General features: G+C 36.2%; 3 protein-coding genes across 3 annotated transcripts; 2 read left to right on the top strand and 1 right to left on the bottom strand.

The window, feature by feature from the left end:
- The first annotated feature begins 243 nt into the window (after positions 1–243).
- LOC133859750 (uncharacterized) lies at positions 244–3,357 on the top strand. The gene is made up of 3 exons (XM_062295279.1): positions 244–923; positions 2,240–2,528; positions 2,902–3,357. Exons 1-3 carry the CDS (start codon positions 366–368, stop codon positions 2,919–2,921), a joined length of 867 nt encoding a protein of 288 aa, XP_062151263.1. The 5' UTR covers positions 244–365; the 3' UTR covers positions 2,922–3,357.
- Positions 3,358–3,390: 33 nt separating this feature from the next.
- Positions 3,391–5,178, bottom strand: LOC133859749 (putative pentatricopeptide repeat-containing protein At3g28640). The gene has a single exon (XM_062295278.1). The coding sequence runs from the start codon at positions 5,122–5,124 to the stop codon at positions 3,610–3,612; it is 1,515 nt and encodes a 504-aa protein (XP_062151262.1). The 5' UTR covers positions 5,125–5,178; the 3' UTR covers positions 3,391–3,609.
- Positions 5,179–7,335: 2,157 nt separating this feature from the next.
- Positions 7,336–14,230, top strand: LOC133860922 (uncharacterized). Its single transcript, XM_062296590.1, has 16 exons — positions 7,336–7,646; positions 7,733–7,858; positions 7,955–8,014; positions 9,081–9,194; positions 9,269–9,356; positions 10,344–10,489; positions 10,572–10,673; positions 11,802–11,873; positions 11,948–12,047; positions 12,114–12,196; positions 12,679–12,756; positions 12,847–12,945; positions 13,027–13,077; positions 13,158–13,214; positions 13,318–13,359; positions 13,949–14,230. The coding sequence occupies exons 1-16, from the start codon at positions 7,503–7,505 to the stop codon at positions 14,030–14,032; spliced, it is 1,446 nt and encodes a 481-aa protein (XP_062152574.1). The 5' UTR covers positions 7,336–7,502; the 3' UTR covers positions 14,033–14,230.
- Positions 14,231–19,206: the final 4,976 nt, after the last annotated feature.

Raw genomic sequence — 19,206 nt, 5'->3', positions numbered from 1 at the left:
GTAACTTTTAAAATTACCATTAATTTTAGAATGAACCACTATTAAATTAGATCAATAATTTTAAAAGTCACATTAAATTTAATAAAAAAATAAAATAGTTCATAATATTACTCACATGTGTAGTTGACTGTGTGACATGACGCTGGTGCAAATTAATGTAGAGTAGAAATTAATGTGTGGTTCTAATCATTTGTCCACTTAATTTGTATTTATCTACAACGGAAATGATGGATTTTTTTTTTTTTTTTTTTTTTCAGCTTTTATCAAAAGTCAGCATTTCCTGAAGAAACCTTTCTGTTAGGCTTTCCTGTTCTCTAATCATATAGTTTAAGATCTCTGATTTTACGTACAATTTTTGATCTGCTATGGAACTCTTCCATAAGGCCAAAGACGTGCGTTTCCGGAGCCGCCACGACAAGTACCTATTAGCCGAGGATGATGAAGAATCTGTGTGCCAAGATCGCAATGGCGCGATCAAGAATGCTAGATGGACTGTGGAGATCGTTGAGAATGCCAACGCTTTACGCTTCAAAAGCTGCTATGGAAAGTACTTGACGGCCTCCAACACGCCGTTTCTACTGGGAATGACGGGCAAGAAAGTCCTGCAAACACTGCCACAAAGATTGGATTCATCGGTGGAATGGGAGCCCATTAGAGAAGGATTCCAGGTCAGGCTCAAGACGCGTTATGGCCACTTCTTGCGCGCAAACGGTGGCGTTCCGCCTTGGCGGAACTCGATCACGCATGACATTCCACATAGAACTGCAACACAGGATTGGGTTTTGTGGGATGTGGATGTGGTGCAGATTCGGGTGCAATCTCTACCAAGTCAACCGCCATCAGAACCCCTTAGTCGAAGCGATTCTTCCTCTTCAGAAGCAAGTTCCAAAATTGAACTTGTGTCTCCTCAAGCCAGAGAAGAGGTTTGATTTGATTCTTTTATGGCCTATTTGATTGTCCCAGGGAATGAGAATTTTTATCATATATATATATATATCTTGAGTTAAAGAAATTATCATTAAAATATAATAATTAAAAAAAAAAAAATTGAAACAAGGGCATGATCTAATAAATCCTAAATAATGTAACGTGTGGTAGCAATGGCTCTAACCTTTCTCAATCGATTGTTATTGCAAATGTTGGAATTGTTTCATGGTTATATCTAACAGTAGAGATGTCAGCTGATGCCAGGTGATAAGAAAAGGATCCCCACAATTTCTTTGAAATTGCGGATTCAGGCATTTCATTGCATCAAATAGCTTGAAAAATGCCACCTACTAAAAAGGTAGCATGTTACCCAAACAGCTAAAAAGAAGTTTCCTTCCAAAAAGTCTCTTTTTCACTTTAGCACAAACACTTCTTCTTCACTGTCCAGTGTGTTTGGATGATTTTGAGATTGATGCTGAAGCAAGGAGATGCCATGTAAGCATAAATTTCATGGTGGGTGTATTATGCCATGGCTGGAGCTTCATTGTTCTTGTCCAGTTTGCAGGTTTCAGTTGCCTGCTGAAGAGACCAAGCGTGATACAGATGCTTATAGGAACAGCAGTAATCGGAGGGAGAGGGAGAGTAATTAGAGTGAAACTGGTCATGGTAGTGGTAGTAATAAAGAGGGAGGTGGGGGGATAGAAGAAGTGGAATTGGGAGAAGGTTTTCTTTTCTTGTTATGGTGGAGGGAATTCTTCCTCAACCTCCTCATCTTCATCAGCTAATGCAACCGGAGATGGAAATGCTTCTTTTCAAACAAATGAGAATTGAGTATATTTTCATTTGTTTTTATATCATGTTTTTCCTCTTTATGTTGCAAACAAGTTTTGAGCCAAAAGTTGTCTTTTAATTTTATGAAATGTCTCAACGAAATTAATAAGTATCATTTTGGGGGGGAAATTCTTTTTAACTATCTCCAGGTACATGCCAACTTTTTAATATGTAACATTTTCTAAGCCGTTCGATGCAATGAATGGCCTGGATTCCATCATTTTAGAATCTGCAGGAATCCTAATCCACATAGTAAATATGTTGGCACGTCATTCAAAAAAATTAAATGATGTGACGCCATTTAAGCCCGTTAAATGTAACAATATTAAATCTTAAGTATAAAATAGTTGAAATGGAGAGGATCTTGCCTATTCGTGGAAAACAAAACATGTCATTATGGAAAGTTCATGTTTGGCAACAAATTTATGTCTGGTGAAATTGAATTTAAATTGGGTTTATGTTGTCTGTTCTGTAAATGCAGTTGAGTGATGAGTTACATGGTTCACCCATGAAGAGAGAAGGCAGAGTAATTTATTATAATGTGGCTGATGAAAAAGGAGACGTTGATGATGAATCCGAAGGACTTTCCTTTACATTCAAGGGGAGTAGTGTGGAGGAGTTGAAGGAAAAGTTGAAGGAAGAGACAGGACTCAGTGATATCCTCGTGTGTTCTCGCAATCCATTGAGTGGGAAACTTTGCCCCCTTCGCTTACACCTTCCTCCCAACAATTCTGATATGCATGTTGTTGTGGTTCCCTCGTCGTCTGAAGGTTAGTTTTTCGAGTGATTTAGAATCTTTTGCATTTAAATCACCACATATCTCAAAGTTTTAGCTGATACTATGAAAGTTTATTTGGTTAAAAATGTTTTTGACAGCTTAAGTTTTGGTACCATATTAAATTATCATTTATCTTAAAAGTTCAATTTATTAAAAATTGATAAATGTAATTATTTAATTAATATTTTAACACTTTTTGACTGGTCAAGTATTAGCGTTCTTCAAATGTCTTGCTGCCTCGAGAATATACTCTATATTTTTCTTTTTACCCTTTTGGATAGAGGAAATTTTTATGTGTTATCTCTTGTTCTTTTGCCTTTTTGTTTTTGTTGGTCTAACAACGTTCGTTTTGTGCACTTAAGCAGGGAGTCCTCCTGAACAGTAATCCGACTTTAAATTTCCAGCACAAGTTAAGGTATCCGCATATTGCGTACATTCAGCTTTGGATCTGCTTGTACTAGCAAATAGAAATTGGGGGCTAGCTGGATAAACTGTATTCCATCATTCGAACCACTAGTGCAAGGAAGTACCGCAAGATTCACAAAAGATAAACTGTCTTTCAAATTTGCTGCCAGGTTTCTGAAATTTGGTGCCTTGAAAGTTTTAGGGACTCGTGAATTTTTGGGGACTCTTTTATGGAAAAGAACTCGTTCGGCAACTTTTTGTTTCATTTTAAGAATTCGTCTTTTTGGTTCAATATCTTTCTAAGTGTATCTTTTGTGTGAGAACAAATCAATCTGGATGGGCAATGGCTACATGTAGCAGTCTAGAGTTGGCATTGGGCATCACAAGGTGAATATACAACATATTACATTTGACAATGTGTGGCTCCAAAAAGCTTGCTCCTCAAGAATTGGCTTCGATTAAATAAATGAACTGTGGTGTGATAATGGTGGAATTTCCCGGAAACAAATCTACTGCACAGCTTCAAAGAAGAGAACCTGTGGCTGTAAGTGCAATTTGCAGAATTTTAAGCTCATTGGAGTATTAACAATTCATTGAATAAGAATTTGCAATATCAAACCATATCTGTTGTATCTATGCAGATCCTATAGTACATTCTAACAAGGATATTAAACTAACTCAAGGGACAGTAGCTCTAGCATTGCACGTATCTGAGCACCATGCAAATGAGATACATCTCCTGAAACAAACTCATTCACTCTGCCATCCACCTCTATCATGCTACAACCTGGTGTTTTCTTAAGTCCTGTATCACCGATCATCCTCCTTAACCTACGTGCATCTTCACCTCTCCGTACACCCAAATAAATGTTAGACAACTGAACATAAGCTCCATCTTCTTCTGCCCCATCATTTTCTAGCACTAGAAGCTCTTCAACAGCAAGCTCTGCAAGGTGAACATTATTATGAATTCGACAACCACTCAGCAAAGCACCCCATACAGAAGCAAGTGGCTTCATTGGCATTCTTCTTGTGAACTGAAGTGCTTCATCTAATCGACCTGCTCTACACAGTAAGTCCACCATGCAACTATAGTGCTCATGCTTGGGTCTAATGCCATATCGAGCTTCCATGTTATCCAACAGCAATTGGGCTTCCTCTTGGAGTCCTGCATGTGTGCATGCCATTAGAACTCCAAGAAGGACAACCCCATCTGGCTTCAGCCTGTCATCTACCTGCATCCTCTCCAAGCAATGAATCGCCTTCCTCGCGTACCCATGAACTGCCAGCCCTCCAATCATGGCTGCCCATGAGAACACATTCCTTTTAGGCATTCTCACAAAGACTTCCTCAGCCATGTCTATACACCCACACTTGGCATACATATCAACCAGTGCCGTCATGACAAACACATCCAATTCCATCCTTTTCCTCTTCTTAACATACTCATGAATCCATTTCCCCTGCCAAAGCGCACCCATCTGAGCACAAGCCGTAAGCACAGTAGTTACACAAAATTCATCAGGCTCAACTCCAAACACCAACATATCCCGGAAAAGCTTCAAAGACTCAGCAGCCAAATTACACTTAACATACCCATTCATAAGAACATTCCACTGAATAACATCTAAACAAGGAATTTCATCGAACATTTTCCGCGCATCAGCCAAAACCTTACAGTCAGCATAAACTCTGATTACTGCTGTCTGAACATGACCATCAAATAAAACCAATCCATTTTTTACTATCAAATTGTGAATTTGCTTGCCCAAAAGTACCCATTTGGCATTCGAGCAAGCCAAAAGAACGAAATGAAACGAGTGGTGGTCGGGAGCTAAGTTAGTATCTTTCAACATGAGTTGGAAGTAATGCAGAGCAAGTTGAGGCTGTGAACCGCGGGAATAAGCTCTGATAAGGGCGTTGTAAATAAATGAATTGGGTGCTTGAATTTTGCTGAACATGAGGGAAGCGTAAGAGAGGTTGCCGGTGTCGGAGAGAGCGCAAAAGGTGATGAGTTTGGCGATGGCGTAGTTGTTGTGGTGGAGACCGTTGGTGAGGAAGATGGCGTGGATGGGCTTGAGTTGACGCATGGTGGTGCAGCGTTGCGCAAGGGACATGCACCGTTTCCATGCCTGGATACTGCTTACCTTGGTGCTGTGTGGGAGGAGGTGGAGGTGGGTCATGTGCGAGCATTACTGAAGGGCATGCGAGAGGGAACGGTTGGTGGAAAAGGAGTTTCGAAGTCGATTTGTGAAATTGTGAAATTGTGGAAAAGGTGCCTATATATCTAGTCCCAACTATTTTTTCAAAATTAAATAATTTAGACTTTATCATCTTAATTCACATTTAAATAAGATATAAGGAATTAAAAATATATATATATATATATATATATATATATATATATATATATTAAGCTGCTAAGCTATGAGCTAAGGGCAACAATGTTTTACCAATTTTACTAAAATGTTTTACAAATTGGCTTGATAATATCACGTGGCATTTATCACGTTAGTTATAATTGACATGACTGTTCTCGTGGTTAAAGAGTGCCACATAAACGAAGTAACAAAGGTAGGGGTGAAAATGCGGTTACGGTTAGTGGTTATTGGGCAAAACCACTAACCGCAAACCACATGGGCGGTTACCAAAAATGACCAACCACCTAGGCGGTTGGCAGTTATAAACCGGCAGCCGCCAACCGGTAACCGTTTGGCAAATAAAATACACAAAAATCAACTACAACTACAAAATAGGGGTCGCCGAACATGGCTTTAATTTCTAAAATTAGAAAGAAAAACAAAATACAAAACAGAAAAAAAAAATAAAATAAAATAAAATAGGGGTCGCTAGCCAATCGGCCATGGTCTAGAATACACACACAAATCAAATACTACACAAAAATCAAACGCAATACAGGGACTCGTACCACAAGCGCAGTCCCAATTTTCCAGCGAACAATAAACTCGACTGGCCTCCCTACCCCACCGAGCATCCCCGAGGCCAGAAATTCGTCATACAGCTCTGTTGCAACCGTATGGGACACAGAAGCATCAGGTCCCGTCACCGGAGTCGTGTTCTTCTCTGGGTGGACTGACGCTATGGAAGTAATGATCAATCTCTTCCGTAGGCATAGAGGAGAGAGAGAGAGAGAGAGAGAGAGAGAGAGAGAGAGAGAGAGAGAGGCCAGAGAGAGAGAGATGAGAGATTTGAGAGGATGGAGAGGTGGCGGCATGGAAGAGAGGGAGACGAGAGAGAGAATGCAGATGAGAAGAAATGAGATGTTAGAGTTTTTTTTTTTTGTTCCGTGTAGGTTAAATGTAAACGTCCAAAACGGCACCGTTTTGGTTATAAAATATATATATATATATATAGGCGGTTAGCGGTTATAACCGCTAACCGTCTTTGTAGGGCGGTTACTGGTTACCGATTTTTAGGCGGTTTTAACGGTTTTGCGGTTTTCCAGTTAACGGTTATGGACGGTTAGCAGGCGGTTATTTTCACCCCTAAACAAAAAGGATGATTGGATCGCCCATCAATTTTACCTTTTGAAAAGAGGTGGTCAACTCACTCCAACAACTCTAATTAGTAGACAATTATCCTCTTGGGAGTTAGGGGATGATTGGTCACTTTTACAAAACCTTTGAAAGTGATGCATCGCTCCTTCTTAAGCCATTGGGGTGGTCACGACCACCTTTCAGATCCATTGAGATGGTTGTAGCCACTCCTATCAACTATTGGGTTGGTGGTTTAGCCATCCTATAATCGATTAAAAAATGGTGTTTGAACCACCTCCAAAAGTTCTTGAAGGAGTTGCAGTTGACATAAAAGATAAGAAACCCATGAAAGTAATCCATCACCCCTCAAGTCATCGGGTTGTCATGACTCATTACCACCTCTAGAGTCATTGAGATGGTCATCCGATGATCTATGAGCCTATGAGGCCAATGGTTTAGCCACCCTATAATCAATCAAAAGGGATACTTGAACTATCCTATAAGTCTTTGAGGATGATGCATCTTACATAACAAAGAGGGTTAGAATTGTGTGAAAAATATTGGTAGTGTAACTTCCATTTGTAAGAAAACGCAATAAAATTGGCTGTATGAAAATCTTAGACTTACTTCAAAAATATGTTCTCTCATATGCACTAATGCACAGTCTTTAATATGATAATAAAATAAGATTAAAAAATTCAATAATAATTCATTCAAACTCTTTATTTTTGTAAGAATTTTGGTTACTATTTTCTTAGATTTAGTCTATTTGAAGTTATTTTTTACATGAATTAACAAAAGATAAATATCATAAATGTACTTATTTATTCGTATTTATTCGTATTTATTGTAAAAAAAATTTATTCGTATTTATGCTTATATAACTTTATAACATTTATCCTCACAGAACACTGTCATGTCAATTTCCCAGGAGGAGGGCCCGAGGCATTTTCCTAGGCAACAGCATACCACCCTGTTCCGATACCCATCAGATTTCCCCACCTGGCCCAGGCCTACTTATCCTGGTTTTCTCAAATTTTGAGCGCAACAGTAACTCGTAACCCATGAGTTTCGCCTTGGCGCGCTTCATCTTCCACACCGGGGGGGTTTTCTCACAAGCGGCAAGTACCACCAGAAACTATGGCTCTCTCCTTTTAACCCCAAGGAAAAGAAAATTTACAACAACTGTCATACCCGTAGCTCATAAGGTAATAAATGTACACATTTTCTCAGGAACCAAACACAGGGAAAATGGCTTGAGTTCCTTTTATTTATTTATTCCCTTAATGGGCAGTCAGATGAAGAGCTGTTGGTGGTAGTTGGGGGTGGAGCAGCTGGGGTTTTTGGGGCAATTAGAGCAAAGACCCTTGCGCCTAATCTGAAAGTGGTGGTTATTGAGAAAGGAAAACCTCTGTCAAAGGTTTGTGGTCTGCTACATATTCTTGGACAATCCTGCTTTTTTGGCTTGTCACTCATTTCAATTTTTTTTTTTTTTTTTTTCTAATGTTGTTGGCAGGTGAAAATATCTGGCGGTGGCCGGTGCAATGTCACAAATGGGCATTGTGCTGACAATTTGGTGAGGACTATAATGTATTATACTATTATCATAGCATAAGCGGAAAAGTGTATAAATTGAAGTTATGGGTGAAGTTTTATAATGAAATAGCTCACACTTTATGGCAACATATAGTGCTCAAAGTTTGAGAGTAGGAATGGTATTATTGTTACTCTAATATTCTGCATTAATGAAATGCTAGGTGTTTTGTAGATGTAGTAATATTATTACGGGATTGATGTGTTCATACTAAACATTTTTGTTTAATAATTTTTCACAGAAACCGTGATTCTCTTGCTTAAATTTTATGAAAAAATACTACAAGTTGGTGATTTAACAGAGTTTTGGCTGTTTGGTTAGACCTGGCCTTTTTTTTTTTTCTTTTTTGATAAATATTGGACCTGGCCTTAATTGATGTATTCATGTAAATCATATTTGGTAAGTGATATTGTTGGCTGCATGTTGTTTGTGTTTATGTGAATAGGGAGATTTTCGCCATCTTTGAATTCTCAAAGAAGTTGGCTCCTACATTTATGTTCCACATTCTTTAATTCCATGCATAATCCTAATATGCTCAGAAAAAAAAATGGATCAATCCCAATAATGAATTCTCACGTGCCAAACTCTGTAGAATATCATTTGTAGTAGTGTCTGAAACTCTAAATTTTATTTAATAACTTATGCAATATGCATTATCTTTTCTGGGTGCTGACCATAAATATTTTAGTAGCTGAAGAGGCATATAGAAATCCTTAAATAACATCAAATTCCAAGGTTATTAAATTTATTTTCGTTCATGCCTGGTTAGGGAATTAATTAAAATTGGAACTTACAAAAAGAAAATTGTAATATTTCTCGGTTCTTATCATAATACCCCTCAGCTGTTAGCTCATATCTCTGTTAAAATGTTAAGAGTTTGTGACCTAGAAAAAGAACAGATTTATACATATGTCAGGGCTTTCCATCACTACCTTTATTTATAGCGTTTTCTGCATTTTTTTCGAACTGGTTCACTGGACTAAACTTTTGTATTTTGATGTTTCCCTACAATTCTACATGATGTTTAGAATTATGAATTTTTTCTTAGATTCTGGCAGAACATTATCCAAGGGGTCATAAAGAACTGAGAGGATCTTTCTTCAACATGCATGGCCCAGCGGATACCATGTCCTGGTTCTCTGATCATGGGGTGGAACTTAAGGTTTTCTACAAAACTGCACGTCGCTTGTTCATTTATTTACTATGCATGTGTAATCTATGTTTATCTGCCCATAGATTGAGGACGATGGAAGGGTATTTCCTGTCAGTAACAGTTCTTCTTCAATAATTGATTGTCTCATGTCTGAAGCAACGAAGTTAGGAGGTATGCTTGTTTACAATTGTTAACTATTATTTTTCTTGCTTTAATAGGTTGTGGTGGTATGTCTTGGAGTCTACCCATTTGTATCTACCCTACACAGGGTCTTGGGTTCTGGGGGCCTGAGGTGACTGCAATATATAGAATCCAATTTGTAAATTACTTTGTGTTTCTTATGTAAGTAATGTCTGTCCCTTGATTTAGCTTTGCACTGAACCATAATGTTTAGGGCTTCAAAAAACAAATTGGAATCATTAATCAAGTTGTGAATGCCTCTGAACAATTTCATCAAATGGCCTAGGTCCTTGGTATGTAATTTAGTAAGTTTAGTCGAGTTCTTTAAATGCAACTGAGCCAGTGTTGTTTATTAGTGTCCAGATGATGGTTTTGCTTGATGTCCTGATTACTTAATTTGTACAATTATAACCTCCATGCTTAGGTAATAGTGTTCATCTTTGGAACAATGGTATCAACAAAATTAGAGAATCTAATCCGTAAACATTTCTCTTAATACTTTTTATGAACAAGTACTCAATGTAGACTCAAGAGGGAGGATTTCTTTATTGAATGTGGGATAAAGATTACTTGTCCTTGCATCTGCGCATACACTGTATGCAATATGCCGAAATCCTGCTTTTCTGACAAAATGAAGGTTATTGCGATTGTAACAGAAGGGACATTTGAGTAATAGCCTGCTTCTTTTAATATTGATAGTCTTCATGCCTTACAAAAGATATTTATAGCATTTTATGAGAGGAACATAGTACTGCTGCATGATTACTTAACAAACTCATATTGTGTAGGAATACCAGATGTGAAGTTCATAAATCTCGTAAAATGTCTTGTGTTCATTAATGACCAGCCTGGTCTATTTCTGCTATAGTTCAATGCTTTTTGTGTAATATTTGCTTTACAGAACTTGAGTGGTAGCCTTCTCAATATATTAGTTTATATTGTGAGCCATCAATGCTAAAATGTGAGTTCCTCAATCAGTTTCTCTGCAGACTGGAAAAGTTGTGACAACTGCTTCTGCTACTGGTGGTGGAAAATTCATCATCAAGATTGAGAAGCGGACAATCAATTATGTCGAACATGTTGATGCTGATTATCTATTGATTGCTAGTGGAAGTAGTCCGCAGGTTGTAATGAATAAATGGTTCATTTCGATTGTCATGTATGTTGATTATACTTCTTGGTCAATTGTTCTTGTTCTTCCTACAGGGTTACAGTCTTGCAGCTCAGCTTGGTCATTCTACTGTAGATCCAGTGCCAAGTTTATTTACTTTCAAGATTGAGGATCCTCTGTTGGCAGAGTTGTCAGGGGTAATGTTTATTTATCCTCACTCTATCACTTCTTTATGATAGCTAGCAAGATACTGTTCATTGTTTCTTACGCAACTCATGTATTCAAGTGAAGAAAAAAAATCCTATGAGTGCTTTACCTGACAAGTCACTGCCATATTTTCCATTTCTTGAGTTAAAAGCACAAGAACTAGTTGAAAATATTTCAATATTTAATTTTCAGTAAATAATGGTAATTTGGAAAAAAGATAGTTATGCCAAGCAATGGTTATGTGAATGATAAAATATTCATATTTTAATTACTCTCTTCATTCTATACTGTTGGTTCTGTTTAGAAAATTGAACTTTTTAAGAGAACATCATTTAGTACAATGTCTTTCAAATGAAGAAGTATAAATTTCCAAAAACTACCTTTCTTAATTTAAACTCGAATAAAGCAAATGAAAAAATGTTATTGCCTATCAAATAGAATAAAGCAAATGAAAAAAGGTTATTGCCTGTCAAATAAAATAAAGGTTAAGTTCGAAAAGTTAATAAAATTCTATTTACTGACTTTTCAAAGTGACAATATTTTTAGAACATTTCAAATTGGAATAAAAGACCAACGATATGGGACGGAGGCCATGTTGATAAAGGTGAGTATGCATTATTAGTTGCAAACTAGTCAATCCTGGACTGGTTGCATTAGTATACTAGTACCATTGGGGATCTGGAAGTGTGGATCACATGAAGTAATGATGGTTATAACTGGAAATTCATTTACAAATTTGCAGAAGTAGCTACTAATTTACGCAAATTGCATAAATTGTAATCTGATAATCACCTCTGCTCTGAGGAACTTGTTCAATGCTTAAGTTATACTCTAACCTTGATGCTTCTATGTAGCATCTGCAATTAATTGACCATCTGACAGTGTGGAGAGCTCATGAATTTAGCTGTTCTGGTTTTTATAACATGACACTTGTTCTTTTTTTCTTTTTCTTTTTTCTCTGATCATTATCTTAGTGATGACTTCAACTTGCATGACATCTATCATTTGTGTGCTTGAGGATTACCAAGTTATAGCTGCTTGATGATGATGGTGTAATGGTCATAGTCATATGATAGCTGCAAAGCTTAGTCCATTTTTCTTTTCTATTTCAATGCCAGGTGACAATCCCTAAAGTTAAAGCGAAACTGAAATTAGAAAATGTCCAAAGGAACATACCGCAGCTAACACAGGCATGCTTCTCTCATTGCAACCATCCAAATATCAATCATGTGTGTTACGTGACAAATTTGTTTTTGAATTTTAGGTTGGGCCGTTGTTAGTCACACATTGGGGACTCAGTGGGCCTGTAATTCTTAGGCTATCTGCTTGGGGGGCCCGTGATCTGTTCAGTTTAGGTTACAAAGGTAATGAAAGTTTTTTCTTCTTTTAATTTGATTTATCTTTACTGCAACTTGTTATTTTTTATACAGGGAAACTTATAGTGGATTTTTCACCTGATTGGCATATAGAAGATGTGAAGTCCATCCTTAGTAAACACAAGAATCGGTTTGCGGTAATCCTGGATCTTATGTTAAGTTTTTTATAATACATACAGCTTTAAGTGGGAGGTAGTTTCTTTAATATATGCAATAGTTGTTGCCGGTTTATGTCAATTCATGGTGAAGACAACTTTCTATCTGGGTTCTCATGCATAGATGTAGAACTGTAATTTAAGGTGGTGTAGGAATTTAAATGTGGAAAGTATGGTTATATACCACTCAATTTAGCAACTCATTCCAAATACTTGAGTTAGCTAAGACTTTGGCATTATAAAGAATAACAATCTTGTGTTAACATGCTTTCTAGTAGGCATTACTTAGGTTGGGGAAAAAACTTTAGTTCAAATTTAAAATCCCAAATAAGATGTTGTCCCAATCTTTCTTGTTGACTACTGTCATTTCCTTTTTGCTTAGGACTGTAACATGGTAAAGATATTTTGCTCTTTGGTTGTACTTGAATTGATGATTGCGTAATTTTTCGTCCACATTTCTGCAGAAGCAAAAAGTGCTCAATTCATGTCCTTCAGAATTTGGCCTTGTCAAGAGATTTTGGAAATATATATTGGATCGTGAGGTTTAATTGTTGTTACAAGTTGAAAGATCATATGTTGTCTTCTAGTGAGATTTTTTCAGAAGGATGATACTTTTTGTTCTTCACATGCAGGGTTTATTTGGAGATATGTTGTGGGCTTCCATTTCTAATAACTTATTAATTTCTGTTGCTTCTCTGTTAAAGAATTGTACTTTCACAGTGACAGGGAAGGTAGGATTAACGCTTGAACTTTTCTAGTTCTTTATATTTGTCATGCTTTCTTGAGATGATATGCATTCTTTCCTGGTGAAGGGTCAATTTAAGGATGAATTTGTCACTGCTGGAGGTGTGCCGCTTTCTGAGGTTCTCTCTCTCTCTCTCTCTCACACACACACACATACACACATTGTAAATATAACTCTACTTTTCTTGCCTTTATGAAGATATCGCTGAATACAATGGAAAGCAAAATACATTCAAATCTATACTTTGCAGGAGAGGTAGCGTTCTTTGGTATTTCTTGTCTTTCCATTCACACACTGCAATAAAAAAAGACCCTATAAAGGCCCATTTCTGGCACTCAAAAGGTTGAATTATCTGCAGGTACTGAATGTTGATGGTGTAACTGGCGGTTATAATTTCCAGGTAAAGCATAATATTAACATTTAGCTGTTACATGCTGATAAGGTATACCTCATAGCTCCTCTTGTAATGGAACCATTTCCAAAATCAACAGTAATATCTCAATTTGTTGAACTTTGGACAGTAATATCTCAATTTGTTGCTATAGGAAGCACTTCCTGGTGGGTTGCTCTTATACGTTCAGCTTTCGATATAGCCACTGCATGTAGATTTTTCATGCATTTTGCTTTGCAGGAAGGATGGTCTTTGTTTCTTTCATTTTATTTTTTTTTCCTTTGGTCATGCTAGGATTTGAACCGCTCTTTGTGCGGTTGTCATTTACCACGTAGCTAAGGCACACAATGTCCTGAAATAAGATATTCCATGCATTTTTGTTTAACATGAAAGGCAGCACGTCAACCCGTTCAACAGCAAAATAGCCAGCACATCAACCTTCCAAGCAAATTCGATCTTCACTTTTGCAACTTATGTGTTTGATTATTACTTATCAAAAAAACTTATGTGTTTGATTATTATTCAGATCTACATCCCTCCCTTTAAGAAACAAGATATTGTTCAATTCTCATTGGGCCATAAATTTTTCCCTTTTCAGAATGCTTGGTCTGGTGGATACATTGCGGGAACAAATATTGGTAAATCAGCACTTGGTGCTTATCTTCAGGAGGGGGTTCTATGACAAACATTTGGCCATGCCTGCTGAGCCATTAATTGGTTAGCTTCCACACAGATAGAGCATGTTCAATTGTTCTGATCAAAAGAGTTTTCTTCAATTTTGATTTTGATTCTCATTAACAACTTAATTACGTTTTTCTCAACAATCTAGTTTGTTATCCGCAGAGAGATGAATGAATGCGCGGTGAAATATTTTGAGGTTTTTTGCTTTTTGCTTCTTTTTTTTTTTTTTTTTTTTTTTTTTTTTTTTTTTTTTTTAAAAAAAAAGTTGAATTCTATAGTGATATTAAAGTGAAAACTGTTTTTTTGTTTTTTTTTAGATTATTTTTATTCAGAGAAAGATACATGAATGCATGCGCGGTGAAATATTTTGAGGTTTTTTGTATTTTAGCTTTAAAAAAAAAAATGAATTCTAAATTGATATTAAAGTGAAAACTGTTTTTGTATTTTTAAGATTATTTTTATTCAGAGAAAGAGAACAAAAAATTTAACCATATTCTTAAGGTTAGGCATGCATCCGAAGCGTGCATTCCAAGTGACTTGGGGCTCTACCTACTGCGGTAGCTAGTACCTATAGACAAAGAGCAGGATACAAATTACTTGCCGTTGCATCTAGGCCATCTTAAATCTAATTACCTGTCACTTCCAACGGAGTTAACTAATATTATCCGTGCAGTTGGTTCATATCGGCGACCGCATAAAACGGTAAACAAAGAGGAGCTGATGTGGCTGCGAGAATGATGGCCAGTTTTTCAACGAAAGAAGCAATAATAAAATTGAAATGTCGAAATAAGATTACGTAATTTCCGTCGGAGTTTGAGATGGTAACAAATTATATCTTAGATTTTTAATTATTTCATACCTATATGACGCCCTTTGTTGCATGTGTGGGGCTGTTTTTTTTTTTTTACCTGAAATTTGGGTAGGGCTGTTAGACATATAGAACCGCTCGCGAGTAGGCTTAGGTTTGGCTTAAATAGACTTGATTCGGTCTCAGTTCGTTTAATAAATAAGTTGATCATTAACATAAAATTATATTTAATTATTAAACGTGACATATTTGTATAAAATCAGCTTGACTTGGTAAATGATTATGAACACAAATCATATAAGTTTGGCTCAGCTTGTTAGATTGTTCATATATATATATATATATATATATAATGTGTAATCATAAATAGTAATATTTTATATAAATATAAGATTATTGTGTGCAAGTATTATCACAAAATAAATGCTAGACATCCCAACATTTTTTTCAAAATTTAGTTCCAACATGATGTATCATAATCCTATGGGATTGTGGCACATTTTCATAAGATTGTGGCACAATTTTCAAAATGATAAATCTCATGGGATTATGACATATCATGTTAGAACCAAATTTTGAAAAAAAATATTGGGATGCCTAGCATTCCTCAATAATTTTTAATATACTACTAATTAGTTATAACAGGTATGCAATGCAATGTAAAAACTAGAATGCAAAATACAATGCGAACAAAAATAAAAACCTATACAATAGGACGAGAGATGACGAAAGAAATGCAATGTGACCTCCTATAACATGTTACAAAATCCTATAGCTTTCCTAAGATACTAAAACCTATGATAAATAGTTAACTTTTAATTATTAACATATTAAATAGATCGTCCTATAGCTTTCCTAAGATACTAAAACCTATGTTAAATAGTTAATGATAGTTAATATACTATTAACCTAAGCATAACATATTAAACTATTTGTAATGTATATTAACCATACTATTAAACAATAGAGGTGTGGGTGTTGCCTTGGGGAAGGCAAGACGAAAAAACAAAAAACAAAAGGAGGCTGAAAAATGGAGCAGACGTGTGGGTGCTACTGCTATGGATGGACTCCAATTCAAATTTGTTTAAACATACTATTAAACAAAAGGAGGCTGAAATATGTCACAATCTCATGGGATTGTGACATATTATGTTGGAATCAAATTTTGGAAAAAAATATTGGGATGTCTATCATTCCTCAATAATTTTTAATATACTACTAATTAGTTATAACAAGTATGCAATGCAATGTAAAAACTATAATGCAAAATGCAATGCAAACAAAAATAAAAATGTATACAATAGGATGAGAGATGACGTACGAAATGCAATATGTGACCTCCTATAACATGTTACAAACTCCTATAGCTTTCCTAAGATACTAAACCTATGCTAAATAATTAACTATTAATTATTAACATATTAAATAGATCGTCCTGTAGCTTTCCTAAGATACTAAAAGCTATGTTAAATAGTTAACTATTAATTATTAACATATTAGTCCTAATTCCAGTCCTTCTCTTCTCTACTCTAGAGCCCCTCCCCTGTGAGCATGGTTTTCACCGGGAGGGGGTGGCCTCACGCCTCCCCCTCCCGGTGGTGATTTCCCTCTGGCTCCTCGTGAGTCAGGGTGTTTTTTGTTTCCCCTGAGTTGGTCCAATGGGGTTAGTTTACTCCCAACCTCTTGAGTTGTGGAGCTTTTATTCCCCCTGGCTAAATCTGGTGGTGGTTGACCTTCCCCTAGCCTTTTTGAGCTAAAGTGACTTTGTTATTTGTTTTTCTTTGTTATTTCTTTCGTTTTGGCAGGATTGTTCACTTCAAGATGTCTTCTATGGGAGAGTGGCCGAGCCAACGTGTCATTGACGGGATGATTTTTGGCCGGTTTTTTCACCTTTTTTTTTTTTCGTTGATTTTGGAAGCCAGATCTTCACTTCTCCGCCGAATTCTGATTAACACGAGACCCCCAGTAGCGTTCCCCACCATCTTCTGCCCTTGCTACCGCAAGATCCAGTCGTGTCGATCGTCGGTGATCGGCGCATGGTGCCCACGCGCCTAGGAGCTCTTTGCACGCGCACCACGCTCCGTCTTTTTCAGGCCGCGCACGGTGGCAACCGGTTCGATGGCGTCGGATCTTCGTCTGTGTGGTTGGACACGCACCGCCGTCCGGCGTCTTTGGCCTCCTTCTCCACTGCCGGTAGCTTGTTTTTTGGTGTTTATGCTTTTTTGTGTTTGTGTTATTATCTTGTTTTTCTCCGGTCACAGTCTGCTTGTGTTTTGATCAAATTTTATGAGAATATTTATTGGCTAAATGCTAGATCAGCCCTCTTTCTTTAGAAAGTGAGCGTTATTGTAAGAGAGGCTCAAATGTCATTCTTGTAAAATTTGCATTTCTGCTTAGGCAGCTGTTTTATTAAGCCAGATCCTTCTGGCTTAGAGAGTTGGGGGGTCTTGTCCCTTACTTTCAAATTGTAAGCATCTAGGCAGTTTGTAAAATTAATGATAGCACATGCTATTTGTTCAAAAAAAAAAAACAATATTAACATATTAAATAGTTAACTATGGTTAATATACTATTAACCTAGGTATAACATATTTAACTATTTGTAGTGTATATTAACCATACTATTAAACAAGAGAGGTGTGGGTGCTGCCTTGTGGAAGGCAAGACGAAAAAACAAAAAACAAAAGGAGGCTGAAAAATGGAGCAGATGCGTGGGTGCTACTGCTATGGATGGACTCCATTTCAAATTTGTTTGAACATACTATTAAACAAAAGGAGGCTGAAATATGTAACAATCTCATGGGACTGTGATATATTATGTTGGAACCAAATTTTGGAAAAAAAATATTGGAATGTCTAGCATTCCTCAATAATTTTTAATATACTACTAATTAGTTATAACAGGTATGCAATGCAATGTAAAAACTAGAATGCAAAATGCAATGCAAACAAAAATAAAAATGTATACAATAGGACGAGAGATGACGTATGAAATGTAATATTTGACCTTCTATAACATGTGACAAACTCCTATAGCTTTCCTAAGATACTAAAACCCATGCTAAATAGTTAACTATTAATTATTAACATATTAAATAGATCGTCCTATAGCTTTCCTATGATACTAAAACCTATGTTAAATATTTAACTATTAATTATTAACAGATTAAATAGTTAACGATAGTTTTTTTTTTTTTTTTTTTTTTTAACAAAAAGCATATGCTATCATATATTGAACTAACTGAATATTGGAGTGAACCGAAAAGGATCCTTATATGGCGCTCATAGTTACCAAAAGACGTTGTCCTCACACCCCATAACTAACAAATTGACACCGTTTTGCAGCCTCATAACTGACAAAAGATGCTAAAGCCCAATCTGGGCTGCACCACACCCTAAGCACCCATACTCCCTCTCCTACTGAGTCGAACTCCTCACTCCACACCTCCTTCCGTTGACTCTCCACCAAACTTTTTGCCCTATCAAATATTATATGTAATTATATTATATTTACTATAGTTAATCATATGTTACATATTATGTATATAGTCCGCGGCGGAGCTAGGATATTGTCCATGTAAGGCGAAATTAATAATTAATTAATATAAAATAATTTAACATTTTAAGGAGAAGGGATATATATACATCATGTACACATCTCCACGCAATCAAGTTTTAAATTTATTATTGAATTTGTAGGACCTAACGTGGGTCTCATAAATTCAATGATGAATTTGAAAATGAAATGTATTTATATCATTTCTATTTTAATATAGGCTGTCTAATAACTGACATGAATATTTTTTTTATTCCAAACATTTGAAAGAAAATATTGCATGTCCAATTAATCACTTTCAATATTTAATTATCTATCAATGGTATGCAATTATTTTAGAGTTATTTTTCTTCATGGTAACGTACATCTAATACCTTCTTTAATTTGCTTCCCAAAAATGTTAAAGCATAGCACTCAATTTCATCACAAATGAACCGGAGAAGATCCAAAGTCCTTGAGCGGCTTGAGCGCCAAAACTGTTCGTAAAATGCGGAAGGATTTGGGTGCACGTGTTCTATTAAGCCCAAGTGGCCAAGTCAAATATATGGACGAAGGGGTTTGATTCGATTGCATTGAAATGTTTTTACAAGTTTAGGATTCAAAATAATTTAATTTGTTATAATCGCAAACTTCGAGGAAAGTTATGTAATATTTTCTATATTCTTTTGTTATCAATTCTCGTTGTTGACTATCCTTTAATCCTAAAAATCAAGAGAAAGATAGAGAAGAGAGCCATTTTATGTTTATATAACATGATTGCTTAAACAAACAAAAACAGAGAAAGTTACGAAGAAAGCATCATGAAAATGGC

Source organism: Alnus glutinosa, chromosome 2 (assembly GCF_958979055.1).
Source record: "Alnus glutinosa chromosome 2, dhAlnGlut1.1, whole genome shotgun sequence".
In the NCBI taxonomy this organism is placed as follows: Eukaryota; Viridiplantae; Streptophyta; class Magnoliopsida; order Fagales; family Betulaceae; genus Alnus; species Alnus glutinosa.
This window is presented reverse-complemented; position numbering and strand designations above follow the sequence as displayed.